Here is a 25,561-nt window from a genome sequence, read left to right as displayed (position 1 = left end):
TCTTCCGAGAGCTGCACAGGACGCAGGCTAACAGTTCAAAGAGCAGAGGATTACATTTTCTTCTAGAGGGTACATACCACTTTCTTTGGTCCAGATTCCTGCATGGAAGAAATACCCTGTCGCTTCAGATACTCTTCAATTTTCTCCTCATCCATTGAATCCACAGTGACACTCCTCCACAGTTTCTGAAACTCTGTGCCAACAAGACAGTAGTTACTGTACAATAGATGTTTGCAAGCTATAACATCTCAGTGTGATCGAAATCAGGCTTCGATATTATCTCCTCTGATCTCAATGACCACATCTGAGATTTCATTATAAAAACAAAGGGAGACAGGAACATTCACATGCTGGACACAGCAGCAGAAGGGCCTGGGAACACAAACTGCATCCCTACAGACCAGATCAGCACTGCTCTATTTTTAGAGCCTATAAATGAAGGCCATGTGATTAAGCCTCCCAGTTTTCCTGGGAAGAAAGGCAGTTGACCCTCTCCTTTAATCCCAGAAATCAGTTCTCCATTGAAATAGTTCAAATTCCTGATCATCTCTCATGAGCTCAGTATAGCCCACTTCCTCTCCTACAGGAAAAGAGAAACAGGGAGATGAGGAACCAAAGTTTTATACGGAGGAGTCACAACAGCCTATTTGCAAAAAAGGCCTTTTGAAATCAAACCAATGGGGATGGGTGACTAAGAGGTGATAAAAGTGAGGGGAGGAATACTGAGACAGTAACACTGTCTCACATGCCCTGGAAGACAAAGGAGAAAGGCCCTCCATCCAGCCTACTCCTTGTTCTCAGAGACCCCGGCCCCTCTGCCACATCACCATTTCTGCAACCGAAAGAGATCACAATTGGGACATGTCCAGAATGAAACTCGAATGCATCTTAAATTCTGTCCCTAAAGAGAGGATCAAATAACCAGGTTTCACTTCATTATTAACATCTACTTTCCAACACACAAAAAGTGTCTTATGATGGCAAATCATAAGACATTTGTACTCTGGATGGTGAAGGAGGAAAGTTCGCTGGGTGTCCTGAGGCTGGGGGCTGGGCCCCTGCTCACCAGAGACCTCTTTCGCATGCACATGCGCACACCCACTCACAGGGCACACCACCTACCCCCATCCCCACCCTCCTTCCTGGCATGGCATCCCGGAGGCCTAATCCAGGTGGCGCCGGCACCGCCCCCTGCCTTACTTTCAGGTAAAAAGTGACATGGTCCATTCACAAGCTGTAAACAAAGTATGCATGAGATACTGTGCTGGACCAGTCTGTTCTCCTCTTTCCTATTTCAATACGTATTACATGAAGCAAATGATGCTCTAACAGCTGGGGCTCCAGTGATACTTAGGAAATCTGTTTTCTGCCACACACAGAAAGGTTTTTGCTGACGGTGACCAAATGCAAAAATGACAATCTACTACAAAGAATTCAACCTGGGCACAAAGTTATTTCAATCCAAAACATCTCTAAATAAAAAAACTTTTAGGGCTTCCCTGGTGGCGCAGTGGTTGAGAGTCCGCCTGCCGATGCAGGGGACGCGAGTTCGTGCCCCAGTCCGGGAGGATCCCACATGCCGCGGAGCAGCTGGGCCCGTGAGCCATGGCCGCTGAGCCTGTGTGTCCAGACCCTGTGCTCCGCAACAGGAGAGGCCACAGCAGTGTGAGGCCCGAGTACCGCAAAAAAAAAAATTTTTTTTTAATTTTTTTAAAATTTCTTTCAATACATTAAGAGTTCTTTTTCCTATATGTCCCTGAACTTTTATCTTCATAGATTACAGAAATCAGTTAACAGATGACAATCAATTGTTTGCATGACTTTCTCAGCCCCTTGAAGGGCTATAAGCTCCTCGGGAGCGGATATTCTTTTTTGTAAGTTTCCTACTATGGTTGGCACTGAATTTTGCACATCCTCAACAATTTGATCACTGAACGTATGAAATGTTACTCTCTGGGCATCACAGAGTATCTGTTTTCTTTTTACATTTTTTAAACTTTTTTATTTTAAAATAATTTTACATTAACAGAAGTTGCAACATTAGTACACAGAACTCCAGTACAGATTTTGCCCAGCTTTCAAATTATCTAAACTAATAATACAAGCCTATTAACTAATCTACAGATCTTATTCACATGTCACCAGTTTTAGCACTTGCATCCCCGTCCTGTTAGTCCTGGTCCGGTACCACACCTGGGATCCCACTGTGTTTAGCTGCCGTGTCTCCTTGCTCCCGGCTCTAAGTGTGCCCAGTGTCTCCTCATCTCTCAGGACCATGACACTTCTGAGGAGTTTCTGTAGTTACTTTATACAATGGCCCTCAATGTGCGGTTGGTTGTCTATTTCCTTGTGATTAAATTGAGGCTATACATTTTGGGCAAGAACATCACAGAGAAGACACTGTGCCCTTCTCAGGACCTAACATCAAGGGTCCATGATGTTCACATGGCTTATTACTGGGGCTGTCAGAATGATCACTGGTTAAGGTGGTGTCTGTCAGATTTCTCCACCATGAAGCTATTATTTTTCCCTTTGTAATTAATAAGCACCCTGTGGGGAGATCTACCGAGACTATGCCTAAACACCCTGTTTCTCAGCACACGTTAGCTCACTAATTTCAGCATCCATTGATGGCTCGTGCCTACAACAAATGATACTTGTGGGTTTGCCTAACGGCATGTTACTTCCATCATTCCTTTCATACGTATGGATTAGGATTCTATAAGGAAGACTACTGAATAAATAGACTGGATTCTCGATCCAATCTATTTATTCAATTGTTAACTTAGTATGGATTCATGGATATTTATTTTATTTCATGGATTATAACTCATTACTATCATTATTTATTTTCTTGTTCAAATATCCTGGCTTTGGTCATTGAGTCCCTTCAAATTGTCCCTGGCTCTTTTTGACTTGCTTCCCTTTTTTCTTGTTTGGGGGTTTTTTGGGCATTTTCTTACTTTCTGGTACCAAAACATGTTCCAAGCTCATCTTGCACTTCCCCAAACTTGGAATCAACTCTTCGCCAAGGAGTCCTGACTCCTTTTACTGGAGAATGGTATTTCGAAACCAAGATCTAGGCATCCTAGTCTCTTTTTCTAGCAATCACTTTTCTTTTTTTGAAAACAGCAAATGATTAGGGGACATGAAATTTAAAGACAAATGATTTGTTTTAGGAGATTATCTCCAAGTATCATGAAAGTCAGTCAGGCTCTAAATTATAAGGGTAAATAAAAGAGAAATTGTTTAAAAATCTGCTGTCTTTTAACAGAAAAGAAAACGGGCTAGAATTTTAAAACTCAGATTTGACCCTTTCAACTGAAGGGAACCCTGTCCTACTTGAGCTAAGAATGAAAACTGTGTACAGAAAGTATGCCAGAGAAGGAAAGAAAATAAGCAAATTCCAATTTGCTTAAATTCCCAAATAACTCATTCATATTTTGGCTACACCCAGAGCTTTCCTATGAAATACAAAATTAGCAGAATAGTACAGACTGTGGTGACAGATGGCCTGGATGTGGAACCCAGTGACCCTATTTACTAACTATGTCACATGGGAGAAGTTACTTAACCTCTCTGCCTCAGTTTCCTGATCTGTAAAATTGGGATAATAATAATATGTATGTCATAAAGATGTGGGGATAAAATGAGTTAATATCTATAAGGCACTGAGAATAATGCCTGCAAAGGAAAAAGCACTACCTATATCTGTCATAGTTACCATCATCCTCTGAGGTCTATCATCTCTTATTTCTGAGTGCTAATGCCTTTAAGGAGGGCAGATGAATCTGGCTGCTTTCAATAAGCATGACTCATCTGAGATTTACCCATGTTGTTGGGCATGACAGTACTTCGTTCCTTCTTATTGCGAAGCTGTACTCCATTGTAAGGATGTACCACACTTGGGGGCGATGAAGGGACTGTTAAAGGGCATCTGAGTTGTTTCCAGGTTTGGGCTGTTATGAATAAAGTTGATATGTACATGGATTTTGAGTGAACTTGGGTAAAAACCTAAAAGTGGTACGGCTGGGTCATACATAGAGTATATGTATTACAGCATACTAATAAATATGACACTTGACCTACACCTCAAACTATATGCAAAAATTAATTCAAAATGATCAAAGATCTAAATATAAGAGCTAAAACAGAAACTCTTTGAAGAAAAAACAGAAGTAAATATTGGTGTTGTTGGATTAGGGAATGGTTTCTGAGACATGACACAGAAACACAAGCAACAAAAAGACAAATACATATATTGTACCTCATCAAGATTAAAAACGTTTGTATCTCAAAGCACACCAACAAGAAACTGAAAAGACAACTCATAGAATGGACAATATTCACAAAACATAACTCTTTTAACAGACCTGTATCCAGAATAAAGAACTCTTTAAAATTCTATAATAGGACCTTCAAGATGGCAGAGGAGTAAGATGTGGAGATCACCTTCCTCCCCACAAATACATCAAAAATAGATCTACGTGTGGCACAACTCCTACAGAACACCTACTGAATGCTGGCAGAAGACCTGAGACTTCCTAAAAGGGTGCACAAGGAGAGGGGATTCAAAGCACCACCTAAACAAGCTTCAGAGATGGGCACAAGCCACAGCTATCAGCGTGGACACCAGAGATGGGCATGAAACGCTAAAGTTACTGTTGCAGCCACCAAGAAGCCTGTGTGCAAGCACAGGTCACTATCCACGCCTCCCCTCCCAGGAGCCTGTGCAGCCCGCCACTGCCAGGGTCCCATGATCCAGGGACAACTTCCCCAGAAGAACACAAGGCGTGCCACAGGCTATTGCAGCATCACACTGGGCTCTGCCACCACAGGCTCGCCCCGCATTCCGTACCCTTCCCTCCCCTGGCCTAAGTTAGCCAGAGCCCCCGAATCAGCTGCTCCTTTAACCCCGTCCTGTCTGAGCGAAGAACAGATGCCCTCAGGCGACCTACATGCAGAGGCGGGTCCAAATCCAAAGCTGAACCCCGGCAGCTGTGCGAACAAACAGGAGAAAGGGAAATCTCTCTGAGCAGCCTCAGGAGCGGCAGATTAAATCTCCACAATCAACTTGCTGTACCCTGCATCTGTGGAATACCTGAATAGACAATGAGTCATCCCAAAACTGAGGTGGTGGACTTTGGGAGCAACTGTAGACTTGGGGTTTGCTTTCTGCATCTAATTGTTTCTAGTTTTATGTTTATCTTAGTTTAGTATTGAGAGATTATCATTGGTATATTTGTTTATTGATTTGGTTGCTCTCTTGCTTTTTTTATATATTTTTCTTTTTTCCTTTTTCTCTTTTTGTGAGTGTGTATGTATATGCTTCTTTGTGTGATTCTGTCTATATAGGTTTGCTTTTACTATTTGTCCTAGGGTTCTGTCTGTTCGGTTTTTATTAGTATAGTTTTTAGCACTTGCTATCATTGGTGGATTTGTTTATTTGTTTACTTGCTCTTTTTTAAATTACTTTTCTATTTTTTTATTTTAATAACTTCTGTTTCTTCCTCTTTTTTCTTTTCTCCCTTTTCTTCTGAGCTGTGTGGCTGACAGGGTCTTGGTGCTCTGGCCAGGTGCCAGGCCTGAGCCTCTGAGGTCGGAGAGCCAAGTTCAGAACACTGGTCCACCAGAGACCTCCTGGCCCCTCATAATATCGGAGAGAGCTCTCCCAGAGATCTCCATCTCAACGCTAAGACCCAGCTCTACTCAACGACCAGCAAGCTCCAGTACTGGACACCCCACGCCAAACAACTAGCAAGACAGGAACACAACCCCACCCATTAGCACAGAGGCTGCCTAAAATCATACTAAGTTCACAGACACCCCAAAACACACCACCGGACACGGTCCTGCCCACCAGAAAGACAAGATCCAGGCTCATCCACCAGAACACAGGCACCAGTCCCATCCACCAGGAAGCCTACACAACCCACTGAACCAACCTTACCCACTGGAGACAGACACCAAAAACAATGGGAACTATGAACCTGCAGTCTGCAAAAAGCAGACCCCTAACACAGTAAGTTAAGCAAAATGACAAGACAGAGAAATACACAGCAGATGAAGGAACAAGGTAAAACCCACCAGACTAAACAAATGAAGAGGAAACAGTCTACCTAAAAAAGAATTCAGAGTAATGATAGTAAAGATGATCCAAAATCTTGGAAACAGAATGGAGAAATACAAGAAATACTTAACAAGGACCTAGAAGAACTAAAGAGCAAACAAACAATGATGAACAATGAAATTAAAAATTCTCTAGAAGGAATCAATAGTAGAATAACTGAGGCAGAAGAACGGGTAAGTGACCTGGAAGATAAAATAGCGGAAATAACTACTGCAGAGCAGAATAAACAAAAAAGAATGAAAAGAATTGAGGACAGTCACAGAGACCTCTGGGACATAAAATGCACCAACATTCGAATTATAGGGGCCCCAAAAGAAGAAGAGAAAAAGAAAGGGAGTGAGAAAATATCTGAAGAGATTATAGTTGAAAACTTCCCTAACATGGGAAAGGAAATAGTCAATCAAGTCCAGGAAGCACAGAGAGTCCCATACAGGATAAATCCAAGGAGAAACACACCAAGAGACATATTAATCAAACTATGAAAAACTAACTACAAAGAAAAAATATTAAAAGCAGCAATGGAAAACCAACAAATAACATACAAGGGAACCCCCAATAGGTTAACAGCTGATCTTTCAGGAGAAACTCTGCAAGCCAGAAGGGAGTGACAGAATATACTTAAAGTGATGAAAGGGAAAAACCTACAACCAAGATTACTGTACCCAGCAAGGATCTCATTCAGATTCAATGGAGAAATAAAAACCTTTACAGACAAGCAAAAGCTACGAGAATTCAGCACCACAAAACCAGCTTTACAACAAATGCTAAAGGAACTTCTCTAAGCAGGAAACGCAAAAGAAAAAGACCAACAAAAACAAACCCAAATCAATTAAGAAAATGGTAATAGGAACATACATATCACTGAACACCTTATATGTAAATGGATTAAATGCCCCAACTGAAAGACAAAGACTGTTTGAATGGATACAAAAACAAGACATTTAAATATGCTGTCTACAAGAAACCCGCTTCAGACCTAGCAACACATACAGACTGAAAGTGAGGGGATGGAAAAAGATATTCTATGCAAATGGAAATCACAAGAAAACTGGAGTAGCAATACTCGTATCCGATAAAATACTTTAAAATAAAGAATGTTACAAGAGATAAGGAAGGACATGACATAATGATCAAGGGATCAATCCAAGAAGAAAAAATAACAATTATAAATATTTATGCAGCCAACATAGGAGCACCACAAAACATAAGGCAAATGTTCACAGCCATAAAAGGAGAAATCGACAGTAACACAAAAACAGTGGGGAACTTTAACACCCCACTTACACCAATAGGCAGATCATCCAGACAGAAAATAAATAAGCAAACACAAGCTTTAAGTGACACAATAGACCAGATAGACTAAATTGATATTTATAGGACATTCCATCCAAAAACAACTGAATACACTTTCTTCTCAAGTTCTCATGGAACATTCTCCAGGATAGATCATATCTTGGGTCACAAATCAAGCCTTAGTAAATGTAAGAAAGCTGAAATCTTATCAAGTACCTTTTCCGACCACAACGCTATGAGACTAGATATCAATTACAGGAAAAAAAACTGTAATAAATACAAACACATGGAGGCTAAACATTATGCTACTAAATAACCAAGATATCACTGAAGAAATCAAAGAGGAAATCAAAAAATACCTAGAAAAAAATGACAATGAACACATGACAACCCAAAATCTAAGGAATGCAGCAAAAGCAGCTCTAAAAGGGAAGTTGATAGCAATACAATCACACCTCAAGAAACAAGAAAAACCTTAAACAACCTGAAGTTACACCTAAAGCAATTAGAGAAAGAACAAAAAAAACCCCAAAGATAGCAGAAGGAAAGAAATCATAAAGATCAGAGCAGAAATAAATGAAAAAGAAATGAAGAAAATGATAGCAAAGATCAATAAAACTAAAATCTGGTTGCTTGAGAAGATAAACAAAATTGATAAACGATTAGCCAGACTCATCAAGAAAAAAAGGGAGAAGACAGAATTAGAAATGAAAAAGGATAACTACCAACTGACATTGCGGAAATACAAAGGATCATGAGAGATTACCACAAGCAACTATATGCCAGTAAAATGGACAACCTGGAAGAAATGGACAAATATTTAGAAAAGCACAAAATCCCGAGACTGAACCAGGAAAAAATAAAAAACATAAACAGACCAATCACAAGCACTGAAATTGAAACTGTCATTAAAAATCTTCCAAAAACAAAAGCCCAGGACCAGATGGCTTTACACGTGAATTCTCTCAAACATTTACAGAAGATCTAACACCCATCCTTCTCAAAATCTTCCAAAATACAGCAGAGGGAGGGACACTCCCAAACTCATTCTACGAGGCCACCATCCCGATACCAAAATCAGACAAACACGTCACAAAGAAAGAAAACTACAGGCCAATATCACTGATGAACATGGATGCAAAAATCCTCAACAAAATACTAGCAAACAGAATCCAACAGCACAATTAAAAGGATCATACACCATGATCAAGTGGGGTTTATCCCAGGAAGGCAAGGATTCTTCAATATATGCAAATCAATCAATGCTATAACCACATTAACAAATTGAAGGAAAAAAAACATGATCATCTCAATAGATGCAGAAAAAGCTTTTGACAAAATTCAACAGCCATTTATGATAAAAACCCTCCAGAAAGTAGGCATAAAGGGAACTTTCCTCAACATAATAAAGGCATATGACAAACCCACAGCAAAATGGTTCACAATGGTGAAAAACTGAAACCATTTCCTCTAAGATCAGGAAAACGACAAGGTTATCTACTCTCACAACTATTATTCAGCATAGTATTGGAAGTTTTAGCCACAGCAGTCAGAGAAGAAAAAGAAATAAAAGGAATCCAAATCAGAAAAGAAGAAGTAAAACGGTCACTGCAGATGACATGATACTATACATAGAGAATCCTAAAGATGCCACCAGAACACTACTAGAGATAATCAATGAATGTGGTAAAGCAGCAGGATACAAAATTAATGCACAGAAATCTCTTGCATTCCTATACACTAATGCTGAAAACTCTGAGAAATTAAGGAAACACTCCCATTTACCACTGCAACAAAAAAAATTAAATACCTAGGAATAACCCTACCTAAAGAGACAAAAAGGACCTGTATGCAGAAAACTATAAGACACTGATGAAAGAAATTAAAGATGATACCAACAGATGGAGAGATATACCATGTTCTTGAATTGGAAGAATCAACACTGTGAAAATGACTATACTACCCAAAGCAATAAACAGATTCAATGCAATCCCTATCAAACTACCAATGGCATTTCTCACAGCACTAGAACAAAAAATTTCACAATTTCTAAGGAAACACAAAAGACCCCGAATGGCCAAAGCAATCTTGAGAAAGAAAAATGGAGCTGCAGGAATCAGGCTCCCGGACTTCAGACTATACTACAAAGTGACAGTAATCAAAACAATATGGTACTGGCACAAAAAACAGGAATACAGATCAATGGAACAGGACAGAAAGCCCAGAGATACACCCACGCACATATGGTCACTTTATTTTTGATAAAGGAGGAAAGAATATACAATGGAGAAAAGACAGCCTCTTCAATAAGTGGTGCAGGGAAAACTGGACAGCTACCTGTAAAAGAATGAAACTAGAACACTCCCTAACACCATACACAAAAATAAACTCAAAATGGATTAAAGACCTAAATGTAAGGCCAAACACTATAAAACACTTAGAGGAAGACAGAGGCAGAACACTCTATGACATAAATCACAGCAAGATTCTTTTTTGACCCACCTCCTAGAGAAATGGAAATAAAAACAAAAATAAATGGGACCTAATGAAACTTAACAGCTTTTGCACAGCAAAGGAAACCATAAACAAGATGAAAAGACAACCCTCAAAATGGGAGAAAATATTTGCAAATGAAGCAACTGACAAAGGATTAATCTCCAAAATTTACAAGCAGCTCATACAGCTCAATACCCAAAATACAAACACCTCAATCCAAAAATGGGCAGAAGACCTAAATAGACGCTTCTCCAAAGAGGATATACAGATTGCCAACAAACATATGAAAGGATGCTCAACATCACTAACCATTAGAGAAATGCAAATCAAAACTACAATGAGGTATCACCTCACACCAGTCAGAATGACCATCATCAAAAAAGCTACAGACAATAAATGCTGGAGAGGGTGTGGAGAAAAAGGAACCCTCTTGCACTGTTGGTGGGAATGTAAATTGATACAGCCACTATGGAGAACAATATGGAGGTTCCTTAAAAAACTAAATATAGAAGTGCCATACGCCCCAGCAATCCCAATACTGGGCATATACCCTGAGAAAACCATAATTCAAAGGGAGTCATGTACCACAATGTTCATTGTAGCTCTATTTACAATAGCCAGGACATGGAAGCAAACTAAGTGTCCATCGACAGATGAATGGATAAAGAAGATGTGGCACATATATACAATGGAATATTTACTCAGCCATAAAAACAAACAAAACGGAGTTATCTGTAGTCAGGTGGATGGACCTAGATTCTGTCATACAGAGTGAAGTAAGCCAGAAAGAGAAAAACAAAGAGCATATGCTAATACATATATATGGAATCTTAAAAAAAAAAATGGTTCTGAAGAACCTAGGGACAAGACATAAAGACGCAGACATAGAGAATGGACTTGAGGACACAGGGAGGGGGAAGGGTAAGCTGAGACGAAGTGAAAGAGTAGCACTGACATATATACACTACCACATGTAAAACAGATAGCTAGTGGGAAGCAGCTGCATAGCACAGGGAGATCAACTTGGTGCTTTGTGACCACCTAGATGGGTGGGATAGGGAGGTTGGGAGGGAGATGCGAGAGAGAGGGGATATGGGGATATATGTACACATATAGCTGATTCAGTTTTTTTTGAATTTTTGAATTTTACTTATTTCTTTATACAGCAGGTTCTTATTAGTTATCCATTTTATACATATTAGCGTATACATGTCGAGCGCGATCTCCCAATTCATCCCACCACCAACCCCCACCACCACCACTTTCCCCACTTGGTGTCCACATGTTTGTTCTCTACATCTGTGTCTCTATTTCTGCCCTGCAAACCAGCTCATCTGTACCATTTTTCAAGGTTCCACATATATGAGTTAATATACAATATTTGTTCTCTTTCTCACTTACTTCACTCTGTATGACAGTCTCTAAATCCATCCACATCTCTACAAATGACCCAATTTCATTCCTTTTTATGGCTGAGTAATATTCCACTGTAGATATGTACCACATCTTCTTTATCCATTCGTCTGTCAGTGGGCATTTAGGTTGCTTCCATGACCTGGCTATTGTAAATAGTGCTGCAATGAACATTGGGATGCATGTGTCTTTTTGAATTATGGTTTTCTCTGGGTATACGCCCAGTAGTGGGATTGCTGGGTTGTACAGTAGTTCTATTTTTAGTTTTTTAAGGAACCTCCATACTGTTCTCCATAGTGGCTGTATCAATTTACATTCCTACCGAGAGTGCAGGAGGGTTCCCTTTTCGTTACACCCTCTCCAGCATTTATTGTTTGTACATTTTCTGATGATGTCCGTTCTACCTGACGTGAGGTGATACCTCATTGCACTTTTGATTTGCATTGCTCTAATAATTAGTGATGTTGAACAGCTTTTCATGTGCTTCTTGGCCATCTGTATGTCTTCTTTGGAGAAATGTCTATTTAGGTCTTCTGCCCATTTTTCAATTGGGTTGCTTTTCTAATATTGAGCTACATGAGCTGTTTATATTTTGGAGATTAATCCTTTGTCCGTTGATTCGTTTGCAAATACTTTCTCCCATGCCGAGGGTTATCTTTTCATCTTGTTTGTAGTTTCCTTTGCTTTGCAAAAGCTTTTAAGTTTCATTAGGTCCCATTTATTTTGTTTTTATTTCATTACTCTAGGAGGTGGATCAAAAAAGATCTTGCTGTGATTTATGTCAAATAGTGTTCTTCCTATGTTTTTCTCTAAGAGTTTTATAGTGTTCAGTCTTACATTTAGGTCTCTAATCCACTTTGACTTTATTTTTGTGTACAGTGTTAGGAAGTCTTCTAATTTCATTATTTTACAGGTAGCTGTCCAGTTTTCCCAGCACCACTTATTGAAGAGACTGTCTTTTCTCCTATATCCTTGCCTCCTTTGTCATAGACTAGTTGACCACAGGTGCTTATCTCTGGGCTTTCTGTCCTGTTCCATTGATCTATGTTTCTGTTTTTGTGCCAGTACCATATTGTCTTGATTACGGTAGCTTTGTAGTACAGTCTGAAGTCAGGGAGTCTGATTTCTCCAGCTCTGTTTTTTTAGAATTCACCTGTGAAGCCATCTGGTCCTGGACTTTTGTTTGTTGGAAGATTTTTCATCATAGTTTCAATTTCATTACTTGTGATTGGTCTGTTCATATTTTGTTTCTTCCTGGTTCAGTCTTGGAAGGTTATAACTTTCTAAGAATTAGTCCATTTCTTCCAGGTTGTCCATTTTATTGGCATAGAGTTGCTTGTAGTAGTCTCTTAGGATGCTTTGTATTTCTGAATTTCTGTTGTAACTTCTCCTTTTTCATTTCTAATTCTATTGAATTGAATCCTCTCCCTCTTTTTCTTGATGAGTCTGGCTAATTGTTTATCAATTTTGTTTATCTTAAAGAACCAGGTTTTAGTTTTATTTATCTTTGCTATTGTTTTCTTTGCTTCTATTTCATTTATTTCTGCTCTGATCTTTATGATTTCTTTCCTTCTACTAACTTTGGGTTTTGTTTGTTCTTGTTTCTGTAGTTCCTTTAGGTGTAAGGTTAGAATGTTTGAGATTTTTCTTGTTTCTTGAGGTAGGATTGTATTGCTATAAACGTCCCTCTTAGAACTGCTTTTGCTGCATCCCACAGGTTTTGGATCGTCATGTTTTCACTGTCATTTGTCTCTAGGTATTTTCTGATTTTCTCTTTGATTTCTTCAGTGATCTCTTGGTTATTTATTAACGTATTGTTAAGCCTCCATGTGATTGTGTTTTTTACGTTTTTTTCCCTGTAATTCATTTCTAATCTCATAGTGTTGTAGTCAGAAAAGATGCTTGATATGATTTCAATTTTCTTAAATTTACTGAGGCTTGATTTGTGACCCAAGATGTGATCTATCCTGGAGAATGTTCCATGAGAACTTGAGGAGAAAGTGTATTCTGCTGTTTTTGGATGGAATGTCCTATAAATATCAATTATATCTACCTGGGCTATTGTGTCATTTAAAGCTTCTGTGTTCTTATTACTTTTCTGTTTGGATGATCTGTACATTGGTGTAAGTAAGGTGTTAAAGTCCCCCACTATTACTGTGTCACTGTCAATTTCCTCTTTTATAGCTGTTAGCAGTTGCCTTATGTATCGCTCCTATGTTGGGTGCATATATATTTATAATTGTTATATCTTCTTCTTGGATTGATCCCTTGATCATTATGTAGTGTCCTTCCTTGTCTCTTGTAACATTCTTTAAAGTCTATTTTATCTGATATAAGTATTACTACTCCAGCTTTCTTTTGATTTCTATTTGCATGGAATATCTTTTTCCATTCCCTCAGTCTGTATGTGTCCCTAGGTCTGAAGTGGGTCTCATATATGGGCCTTGCTTTTGTATCCATTTTGTATCCATTCAGTGAGCCTGTGTCTGTCTTTTGGTTGGAGCATTTAATCCATTCACGTTTAAGGTAATCATCGGTATGTATGTTCCTATTACCATTTTCTTAGTTGTTACGGGTTTGTTTTTGTAGGTCCTTTTCTTCTCTTGTGTTTCTCACTTAGAGAAGTTCCTTTAGCATTTGCTGTAGAGCCGGTTTGGTGGTGCTGAATTCTCTTAGCTTTTGCTTGTCTGTAAAGCTTTTGATTTTGTCAAATCTGAATGAGATCCTTGCCAGGTAGAGTAATCTTGGTTGTAGGTTCTTCCTTTTCATCACTTTAAATATATCATGCCACTCCCTTCTGGCTTGTAGAGTTTCTGCTGAGAACTCAGCTGTTAACATTATGGGAGTTCCCTTGTACATTATTTGTCGTTTTTCCCTTGTTGCTTTCAATAATTTTTGACTTTAATTTCTGTCAATTTGATTACTATGTGTCTTGGCATGTTTCTCCTTGGTTTCTACTGCCTGGGCCTCTCTACGCTTCCTGGACTTGGGTGGCTATTTCCTTTCCCATGTTAGGGAAGTGTTCGACTATAATCTCTTCAAATATTTTCTCGGGTCCTTTTTCTCTCTCTTCTCCTTCTGGGACCCCTGTAATGCGAATGCTGTTGCATTTAATGTTGTCCCAAGGGTCTCTCAGGCTGTCTTCATTTCTTTTCATTCTTTTTTCTTTATCCTGTTCCAGGTCAGTGAATTCCACCTTTCTGCCTTCCAGGTCACTTATCCATTCTTCTGCTATTGATTCTCGTGTATTTTTCATTTCAGTTATTGTACTGTTCATCTTTGTTTGTTCTTTAATTCTTCTAGGTGTTTATTCTTTTTTTTTTTTCCGGTATGCGGGCCTCTCACTGCTGTGGCCTCTCCCGTTGTGGAGCACAGGCTCCAGATGCACAGGCTCAGCGGCCACGGCTCACAGGCCCAGCCACTCCGTGGCATGTGGGATCTTCCCGGACTGGGGCACGAACCCACGTCCCCTGCACTGGCAGGTGGACTCTCAACCATTGCGACACCAGGGAAGCCCTGTTCTTTAATTCTTCTAGGTCTTTGTTAAACATTTCTTGCAACTTCTCGATCTTTGCCTCCACTCTTTTTCCAAGGTCCTGGATCATCTTCCCTATCATTATTGTGAATTCTTTTTCTGGAAGGTTTCCTATCCCCACTTCATTTAGTTGTTTTTTCTGGGGGTTTATGAAGGAACCAGATGTTCCTTCATCTGGTACATAGCCCTCTGCCTTTTCATCTTGTCTATCTTTCTGTGAATGTGGTTTTTGTTCCACAGGATGCAGCATTGTAGTTCTTCTTGCTTCTGCTGTCTGCCCTCCTGATTCACTTTGTTATACAGCAGCAACTAACACAACAGTGTAAAGCAATTATACTCCAATAAAGATGTTAAAAAAATAAATAAAAAATAAACAAATGAGACCTAATTAAACTTAAAAGATTTTGTACAGCCAAGGAAACCACTGACAAAACGAAAAGACAACATACCAAGTGGGAGAAAATACTTGCAAATAATATGACAGATAAGGGGTTAATATCCAAAATATATAAATGGTTCATACAACTCTATCAACTCAATATCAAAAAAATAAACAACCTGATTAAAAAATGACCAGAAGCTTGAATAGATATTTTTCCAAAGACATACAGGTGGCCAACAGGCACATGAAAAGATGCTCAACATCTCTAATCGTAAGGAAAACACAATAAGATATAACTTCACACCTGTCAGAATGGCTGTCATCAAAAGATGACAAATAACAAATGTTGTTAAGGATGTGGAGAAAAGGGAACCCTTATACGGTGTTCATGAGAATGTAACTTGGCACAGCCGCTAAGGAAAACAGTATGGAGTTCCTCAAAAAACTAAAAATATAACTACCATGTGACCCAACAATTCCACTCCTGGGTATATATCCAAAGAAAATGAAGCACTAATTCAAAAAGATATGTGCACCCCGATAGTCACAGCAGCACTATTTACAATAGCCAAGATATGGAAGCAAACTAAGTGTCCATCAGCAGATGAATAAAGAAGATGTGGTACATATATACAATGGAATACTACTCAGCCATAAAAAGAATGAAATAATGCCATTTGCAACCACATGGATGGACCTGGAGGGTATTGTGCTAAATGAAGTAAGACAAAGAGAAAGACAAATACTGTATGATATTACTTATATGTGAAATCCAAAAAAATAAAACGAATGAATATAAGAAAACAGAAACAGACCCACAGATATAGCGAGCAAACTAGTGGTTACCAGTGGAGGGAGGGAAGAGGGGAGGGGCAAGTTGGGGGGATGGGATTAAGAGATACAAAAACTACTACATATAAAATAGATAAGCAACAAGGGTATGTTGTGTAGCACAGAAAAAAAATTCTATAATAACAAAATTTTTTTTAGGGCTTCCCTGGTGGTACAATGATTGACAGTCCGCCTGCCGATGCAGGGGACATGGGTTCATGCCCCGGTCCGGGAGGATCCCACATGCTGCATAGTGGCTGAGCCCGTGGGCCATGCCCACTGAGCCTGCGCACCCGGAGCCTGTGCTCCGCAACGGGAGAGGTCACAACAGTGAGAGGCCCGCGTACCACCACCAAAAAAAAAAAAATTTTTAATAGGTAAAGAATTTAATCAGACATTTCTCAAAAGATAATATACATGTATAACTGAATCACTTTGCTGTACACCTGAAACACAACAGGGTAAATCAACTATACTCCAATATAAAAATAAACATTTTTTTAATAAATAAAAACTTTAAAAATAAAACAAGACAATATATAAATGGCCATTAAGCAAAAAGATGCTCATCATTAGAGAAATGTAAATCAAAACTACGATAAGATACCATTTCACACCCAGTACGACAGCTAAAATCAGTGTTGGCAATGATGTGGAGAAACTGGAACCCTCACGCACTGCTGCTGGGAATGTAAAATGATGTAGCCACTTTGTAAAACAGTATGGCAATTGCTCAATAGTTAGCCATTGGAATTACCATATTATCCAGCAATTCCACTCCTAGGTATGTACTTAAGAGAAATGAAAAATTATTTCCACACAAAAACTTGTACATGAATGCTCATAGTACCATTAATCACAATGGCCAAAAAGTAGAAACAACTCAAATGCCCATCAACTGATGAATGGATGAATAAAATGTTGTATATCCATAATGTAATGTCCTTTTTTAATGTACGCATTTAATGCTCTATTTCCCTTTAAGCACTGCTGTAGCTGCATCCCATGAATTTTGATATCTTGTGCTTTCACTTTCATTTAATTCAACATACTTTTTTACTTCCCTTGTGATTTCCTCCTTGAACCACGAGTTATTTAAAAGTGTTATTTATTTTTTTTAAGCACTGCTGTAGCTGCATCCCATGAATTTTGATATCTTGTGCTTTCACTTTCATTTAATTCAACATACTTTTTTACTTCCCTTGTGATTTCCTCCTTGAACCACGAGTTATTTAAAAGTGTTATTTATTTTTTTTTTAATACTAATACATACTAAGTATAGTTTACTTTAGTTATGGGAATTACTCTTTGATTTTCAAAAGAGAAAGTTAGATTTTTATTTTTTTAATTAAAATGAATGATAATATAGAGAAATTTTAAGAACTTCGAAAATTATGAAATGTTAGAGTAGGAGACACCTATAGTTCATGTGGAGTTACCCCCTTTCGTTTTATAAATGAGCACCTACAGTTTGTAGCACGTAGTGGTTTATTAGTAAATGGCAGAGTACGACAAGACCCTAGAGCATCTAACCCGCATTCCTTGGCATTTTAGACGTGTTGTATTCATTTCCTTCACGAGTAGACCAGGAGACTATTTCTAAAAGCGATGAGAGACACTGGGGAAGACCAAGAAGTTTCAACACTGGACCACAGAAGAGCAGATTCAGAAGGCACTGAGAGCCCTTTCAGCTCTTCTCCGTTTTGACGAGACACTACAGTGATGGGGTCAAAGTGTTTAAGTATATGAGCCCACAGGAATCAAGAGATTTCAACATAGTTTTGAAAGACGGAAGACAAGTGGAAGAGTGTGAAACTGAAGCAGTAGAACAGGAAAAGCATCACCTAGAATGTGCACAGCGACCACCTGCAGCTGAGGAGGATTCTGACCCCACCTGCAGAAGTAGGCCCATGCTCAGATGCGCATGTAGGAGAGAGGGTGGAGTTAGTTAAAAGTGTGACTGAAACAGGGGAGCTCATTGAAGGGTTGTGCTTGGAGGAGTGGACTCCCAGCCCCGCCCTCACACTCCTGAAATGAGATGATTTCCTTTTGAAACCAGTGAAACTGGCGAGAACTAGGGCAGCTAGTGTGAGTTTACACCCTAGAAAATTGTGTTTGGGGGAGATCCTATTACAGTTACTCCCCGCTTTTTCCTGCATAAGAAACCAATCAATCGTTGACTTCAGGGAGCTTTCTGCACTCATTCTTAAATGGAAAAGAACTGTCATTTGCCTGATAGTTGAGTAAAGCTTCCAAGATGAGAGGGGGAAAAAGAGTGAAAACATATCCTAGTAGGACCAGGGACAATTTAGGGAACAAAATAATTTAAGAAAAAACCCTAATTAGTATCCTGAGAGAGGTTTAAAAAGAGCTAGCAACTGTAAAAGAAGACTAGGGTGTTAATTAAAAAGAGAGTGGTCAGAAAGCAAGAGAGGTCTCTTGGAAATGAAAATATGGTTGCTGACATAAATTCAGTAGGAATTTAAAAAATTTCTCAGTATATAAAAAAGAAAGACACAATGGAAAATGTGATAGAAATATGTTATAGAGGCTGCATCTGAGAGATCCAACATGTTACTATTAGAAACTCCAGACCCAGAAAAAAAATGGAGGGAAGCTGTCAAAGGGCAACAGAATTCCCCACAGCTGAAAGTAGACATCAGGCCTCAGATTGAAAACAGTTATGCGAGATGAGCAAGAATAGACTCATACCTAGGCGCCCTTCATTGTGAAACTTAAAATACTGAAAAAATAAATTAACATAGAATAAAATACTGAGAGGATACATCCATTCCAGAGAGAAAAATACTGGCCACCTAAAGAAAAGAGTTAAAAGTGTTATTTAATTTCCAAATACTTTGGAGCATTTCCAAATATATCTCTGATTTCTAGTCTAATTCCATTATGATCCAAGCACATCTTTTATATGCTTTCAATTCTTTTAAATTCATTAAGGTTTTGTGGCCTAGAATACCATCTGTCTTGGTGAATATCCCATGTACAATGGAAAACATGTATTGTTTTGGGGTAGTCTTGTTTTATAAATGTCAATGAGGTCAAGTTGGTTGACAGTATTGTTTAAGACTTTCATATCCTTACTAATTTTCCATCTATTTGTTCAATCAATTACTGAGAGAGGAGTGCTGTGAAATTCAATCTTAATTGTGGGTTTGTCTATTTCTCCTTTCAGTTATAGCTGTATTTTTAATCAATTTATTTACTTATTTTGGCTGTGCCAGGTCTTAGCTGCAGCATGTGGGATCTTTAATTGTGGCATGCATGCGGGACCTAGCTCCCCCACCAGGGATCGAACCTGGGTCCCCGCCATTGGGAGTGCAGAGTCTCACCCACTGGACTACCAGGGAAGTCCTGTATCTATTTTTAACTCATGTATTTTAAAGCTCTGTTGTTAAATATACATATATTTAGGACTATTATACATCTTTGGAGAAGTGAACCCTTTATCATTATGTAATATTCCTCTTTATTCTTGGTAATTTTCTCTGTTCTGAAGACTACTTTGCCTGATACTAATACTCTAGCTTTCTTTTGATTAGTGTTTGCATGATTCATCATTTTATATCCTTTTACTTTTTTTTTTTTTTTTTTTTTCCGGATACGCAGGCCTCTCACTGTTGTGGCCTCTCCCGCTGCGGAGCACAGGCTCCGGACGCGCAGGCTCAGCGGCCATGGCTCACGGGCCCAGCCGCTCCACGGCATGTGGGATCCTCCCAGACCGGGGCACGAACCCACGTCCCCCGAATCAGCAGGCAGACTCTCAACCACTGTGCCACCAGGGAAGCCCTATCCTTTTACTTTTAACCCACGTTTTTATAAAGTTTCTCATAGACAGCGTATACTAGGGTCTTGCATTTGCATCCAATCTGAAAATTTGTCTTACTATGTTTAGGCAATTTACATCTATCTCAATTAGTATGTTTAGATGATTTTACAGTGAAAAGTATGTTATATGATTTTGTATGTTTAGACAGATGAAAATCTTAGTATGTTTCGATGATTTACATTTAACATAATTATCACTTAATGTGGTTGGAATAAAATCTATCATCTTGCTCACTGTTTCTATTTGTTTGGTCTCCATCCTTTTTCCTTCTGTTCCTGTGTTCATCTGGATTACCTAAATATATTTTTATGATTCCATTTTCTCTCCATTAGTGTATTACTTATAGTTTTCTTTATGGAGCTGTATGTAATTGATACATAACACTGTATTAATTTTAGATGTATAACAATGATTTGATACATGTATATATTGTGAAAAGATTACCACAGTAAGTTCAGTTAACATAAATCGCCTCACATAGTGATAATCCTTTTTCTTGTGATGAGAACCTACTCTCTTAGCAGCTTTCAACTATACAATATAGTATTGTTAACTATATTTTTTCTTTTTAATGCTTTCAGTGGTTGTCCTAGGGTTTACAACACACATCTTTAGCTAACCAGAGCCTAACTTCAAGTAAATTATACCAGATCATATGTAAAGATGTTATAATAGTATATTCCCTCCTCACCTTTCAGCTACTGTCATAAATTTTTCTTTTTTTTTTTTTTACGGTACGCAGGCCTCTCACTGTTGTGGCCGCTCCCGTTGCGGAGCACAAGCTCCGGACGCGCAGGCTCAGCGGCCATGGCTCACGCGCCCAGCTGCTCTGCGGCATGTGGGATCCTCCCAGCCGGGGCAGGAACCCGCATCCCCTGCATCAGCAGGCGGACTCTCAACCACTGCACCACCAGGGAAGCCCATAAATGTTACTTTTACATATGCTCTAAACACAAATTCATGTCTAATATTTCTGCATTATAGTCAGCTATCTTTCAGAGTGATTAAAAATCTTTAATTAAAAATTTTAATTAGACAAACATGAATTTTATATTTACTTTCATTTATTTCACTTACAGCACACTTTCTTTCTTGTATAGATCCAACTTTCTGTCTAGTATCACATACCCTCTGCCTTAAGAACTTCCTTAAGGGATTTCTGGTTAATGCAGGTCTGATGACAGTGAATTCTCTCAGTTTCTGTGATACTGAGAGAATATTCCTCTGAGAGTATTTGTCCTTTGTTTCTTAAAGATTACTTTTGCTGGGTACAGAATTCTGTATTGAAAACTTCTTCCCTTTTAGTGCTTTAAAGGTGTCACTGCACTGTTTTGGTTTGCACAGGGTCAAATGACACGTCTGCTGTAATTCTTTTTTCCTCTGTAATGAGCTTTTTCCTCTACTTCAATATTTTCTCTTCACCTTCAGTTTTTGGCAGTTTGAAAATGATATGCTTAGCTATTTTTTCTGTCATTTGTTTCTTTGGGGGGATTATCTTGCCTCATGTTCTCTGAGCTTCCTGGACCTCTGATTTGGTGTTTATCATTAATTTTACAGAATACTTAGCCATTATTTCTTCTCTCCCATTCTCTTTCTCTTCTCCTTCTGAGATTTTAATTACAAATTCAGACCATTTGATGTTATCTCACAGCTAATGAAGGCTCTGCTGCATTTCTTCACATTTGTCTCTGCATTTCAGTTTAATTTGTACTGGCCTATCTTGCAGTTTACAGATTCTTTCCTTGGTTATGCCATGTTGACTAATGAGCTTTCTTGTCTCTGTTACTGTGCTTTTCATTTCTAGAATTTTCATTTGATTTTCTTATAATGTCTATCTCTCTGATGAAATATCCTACCTGATCATGCATGCTGTCTGCCTTTTCTACTGGAGGCCTTAATGTATCAACCAGTGTTATTTTAAATTCCATGTCTGACAGTTCCAATATCTGTGTCCTAAGAATTTGGTTCTGTAAATTCCCTTGTCTCAAAAGTGCTTTGCTTTTCCTTGCTTCTTTCTATGCCTCATAATTTTTTTTAAAGCAGGATATCCTCTGTAGGACAGCTGAGACTGAGGTAAATAGTTTCTGTGCTGGGAAATGGGCACGCCTTTCCTTCTGCTAGGCCTTCAGCGTGTGGAGGTAGAGGCATCCTATTGTCAGAATGTGAACTTGGTTTGGAATTTGTTGCTGCTATGGTTACCCACAATGCACCACAGGCTCCAAATGCCTCTAGCCATACCTAAGGGTGTTTAGGGTAGAGACTGCTTTGCCAGAGGGTTTTTCCTCAGTGTCTGCTCAACCTGCTCTTTTAGGTCTTCCCTATGCTGCACCCTGGATGGTCTGTCAGCCTCCATGCTCTTGCGACTCTCACGGAATTCCACTGCTACCTGTTACTCCAAATCTGTCGGCCCGTATTGGGGTGGGTGGGAGCTCTCTGATATTCCAATTAAGCCTCAGCTTCATCTAGACAAGCCCCATGTTCCGAGGTGTCTGGGGGTAGCCTTCTCAGTGTTCCTGCCCTGCCCCCTCTGCCAAAGTTCTGGGCCCAGCATATATTCCTCCCTTCCCCCAGGTAGAGGGTTTTTCTTTCTTTTCTTCTCACAGGAGTTGAAGGCTTCTGTCTCATAGGAGACAGGGAGGAAGGAGAAGCCAGACAGGGCTTCATGTCTTTTCGGAAGCGTCTACTGCTCCCCTCCTCCAGACCTGCCCTATAATGCCAGTTCCCCCCACCCTGGCCTCTGCTTTGTAAGCAGCGAGGGCAGTTTGCGGAGAAGAGCCTGTGAGTGGGTGCGAACTCCCATGTGCCTGTGGCCCCCAGGGGTTCTATCCTCGCTTGCTAGTCCACACTGAGCATTTAGCAGGTCATTAAACATTTTAACTGAATTCTTCTGAGCAGTGGTCATGTTCCCTGTGCCAGGTAAACAAGTGTTTGCATCCCACCTTTTTCTTGGAGGTGCCTGCCTTTCCTTCCATTTCAGGTTAGGTGGTTGCCCTGCAACCTCAGCTCTCTGATGGAGTCAAGAAAACTGCAACTTTGCAGCTGCCCAGGGTTTGTTGTTGCTGCAAGAGCGGGAACAGTGCTCTCTCCAGCTTTCTGTAAGTGAAAGCTACAAGCGCCCAACTATCTACTTCTTAGCCAAGCTTTGAGAACAATGTGACTAATATGGCTATAGCACTGCTCACATCAGGCATATATGAGAGAAAAGAGCTTCAGGTCAAACTTCCACGTCAGCAACAAAAACATCTAATTCCAAAAAGGCACACAAAATTATTTTAAAATGTACACCGTATCAGGGAATTTACATGTCAGATTTACATAGCTGCTGAAGGAATTATGTCACACACAATAGTTCTGACATTTTAAATATGACGTTAAATTCTAACTATCAACATGTAAAAACTGTATTCACTACTTAGAATAAGTAATACATGATATAACTGTATAACAACTATACTGTGTACTTCTCTCTGTATAACAAAAAGGTAAGGAGAAAAAAATACAGGTAATAAAAACACCTTTCACTCAGTGTTAAACTTCACTCAGTTCACTTTTTACCAAACCTCTGTGTTACCAGCATTGCAAAATTTCAGTTCCTTGAAGACTGAAACTACTTTCACTTTGTACCTGATGTGTACAGAGCTTATATACCTCAGGCCACTTATGACACAATGACAGAGGCAATATGACAGGAATGGTCTGGAAAGCCAGTCTGTGTTACTGTACCACCAAAAAGAATATACAACACTATACATTTTCATAGTACAGTGGAATTGAAAGGACATTAAAACAAAATTTAACTACCTCCTTTTGCTAAAAGAAACATCACTTCAGCTGTATTCAGAGGAAAATACCTGAATAAAAACTCTTCAATGTCTTTGTTTCAATGAAACATTTCTACTTTAATCCATGGCTTTCCTTAGCTCAATGCTGTTGCAGTATTTAAATAATACATCTATTGTGTAAATGTATTACAGCTGCATAAATACTTAAGATGAACACTGGAAGGCAGGGCCTAACTTTAGAAACAGGATCTCACAAGATCCCAAATTTAATTACTTGTTAATGTTTGTAGGGACAGAAAATGCTCAGATTTTCTGACAGAGGTACAAAGAGAAATTAACTGGTGTAAATTTTATAAAGATCACGGCAAGAAAATACAAATTAAAATCAAGATAATCTGTATTTTCTGTGAGGCCGGCAAAGTCAACTAAAAACCCTCTAGTGAGGGTAAAGAAATGGATACCTTTGCATATAAATTGGTCCCAAAACTTGGTGCAAACTTTAGGATGGGCATTAGGCAGGCTACTGAAATTTTTTTCAAACATGCCTTATCTTTTGACCCACCAACTATACTTTAAGAAAACTATACAATAAGGAGATAACCAAGCAAGTGTACATATATTTATGTGCAAGGACTGAGCATTATTTATAATAGCATATAGCAAAAAAATACAACAAACACTAAGTTTCTCTTTGTGGAGCATAAGAAAAAGTGTATGTCCCTATCTGGAATACCACACAGCTATTAAAACATGACCTAAAACAGCATCAGGGACCCAGGGGAGTAGCTACTGGGAGGAGTCCTAGATTCTAAGGATAAAGCTGAAATCACTGAAGCTTCCAGGCAGAAAAGAACGAGTTACCGGCAATGGGGGGACAGTCAGATTGTCATCGGACTTCACACAGAAACACCACCTAACAGTACGTCACTTCCACACATCAGCACTCCGACTGAACTGACTCTGCTTCTCTGCTACCTGTCTAACCAACTGCAAAACCACAGATGCACTGAGTTAATAACCAGATAGCGGAATAAAGTAACCAGATGAGTAAGATTAAAACACCTAATATTTTGGTACTATTTTATATTTTTAATGTTACTAATAATAGCTAACCTGCTGATACTATTATTCTTACTATGTGCCAGGTTACGTTCCAAGCTCTAAGCATTTTTATTTATATTAGCTCATTTAATCCCCATAAGGACCACTGAAGTACAGATACCACTATTCCTATTTTATAGGTGAGGAATCTCAGACAGAGAGGGGTTAAGTATTACTAGGCAGTATTCTTGCCTAAGCTAGTAAGGAGCAGAGCCAAGATTTAAACCTACAGATCAACTACTCAGACCATCCTCTTGACCACTGCATTTATACTGCCTCTAATGAATAAGATTCTGATTTAAGAAAATAAATACCTCTGAAATAAAACACATACCTAGGTCCAACTACTCTGGGTTCACTTATCTATTTAATTCTTTTAAATTACTACACAACAGACTTTCTCCTTACTTATGCTATATCTCATTTTTGGACATTTGCTTCTATCACAGATAGAATGAAAGGTGAATCTTCAGTGTGACTGAAAGCTTGCCCACTCAACATTTCCTCTCTATAGCTAAGACTGCCACCTAGTGAGCTAAAACAAATAACTTGATCAGCATAATTATTTTGAGAAATAAAATACAAAAAAAGACAGGTGGACAGTGAGAAAGACAAATGTTAAGATATGCATCTGTGGGCTTGCCTGGTGGCGCAGTGGTTAAGAATCCGCCTGCCAATGCAGGTAAACCCCCCCCCTGCCAATGCAGGGGACACGGGTCAAGCCCTGGTCCAGGAAGATCCCACAGGCCGCGGA

The 25,561-nt window shown here is 39.1% G+C and overlaps 1 protein-coding gene across 2 annotated transcripts in view; it reads right to left on the bottom strand.

The window, feature by feature from the left end:
- GTF2E2 (general transcription factor IIE subunit 2) overlaps nt 1-25,561 on the bottom strand; it is a 68,892-nt gene that overhangs the window by 1,707 nt on the left and 41,624 nt on the right. For both annotated transcript variants that reach the window (XM_007447625.1, XM_007447624.1), the window contains exon 7: nt 78-193. In XM_007447625.1, coding sequence (XP_007447687.1) covers nt 78-193 — 116 coding nt within the window. The remainder of the gene's footprint in view (nt 1-77; nt 194-25,561) is intronic.

The sequence above is a fragment of the Lipotes vexillifer genome, unplaced genomic scaffold (genome assembly GCF_000442215.2).
Source record: "Lipotes vexillifer unplaced genomic scaffold, Lipotes_vexillifer_v1.1 scaffold1318, whole genome shotgun sequence".
NCBI classification, from domain to species: Eukaryota; Metazoa; Chordata; class Mammalia; order Artiodactyla; family Lipotidae; genus Lipotes; species Lipotes vexillifer.
The sequence above is the reverse complement of the archived record's forward strand: the minus strand, read 5'-3'. Positions and strand labels throughout refer to the sequence as shown.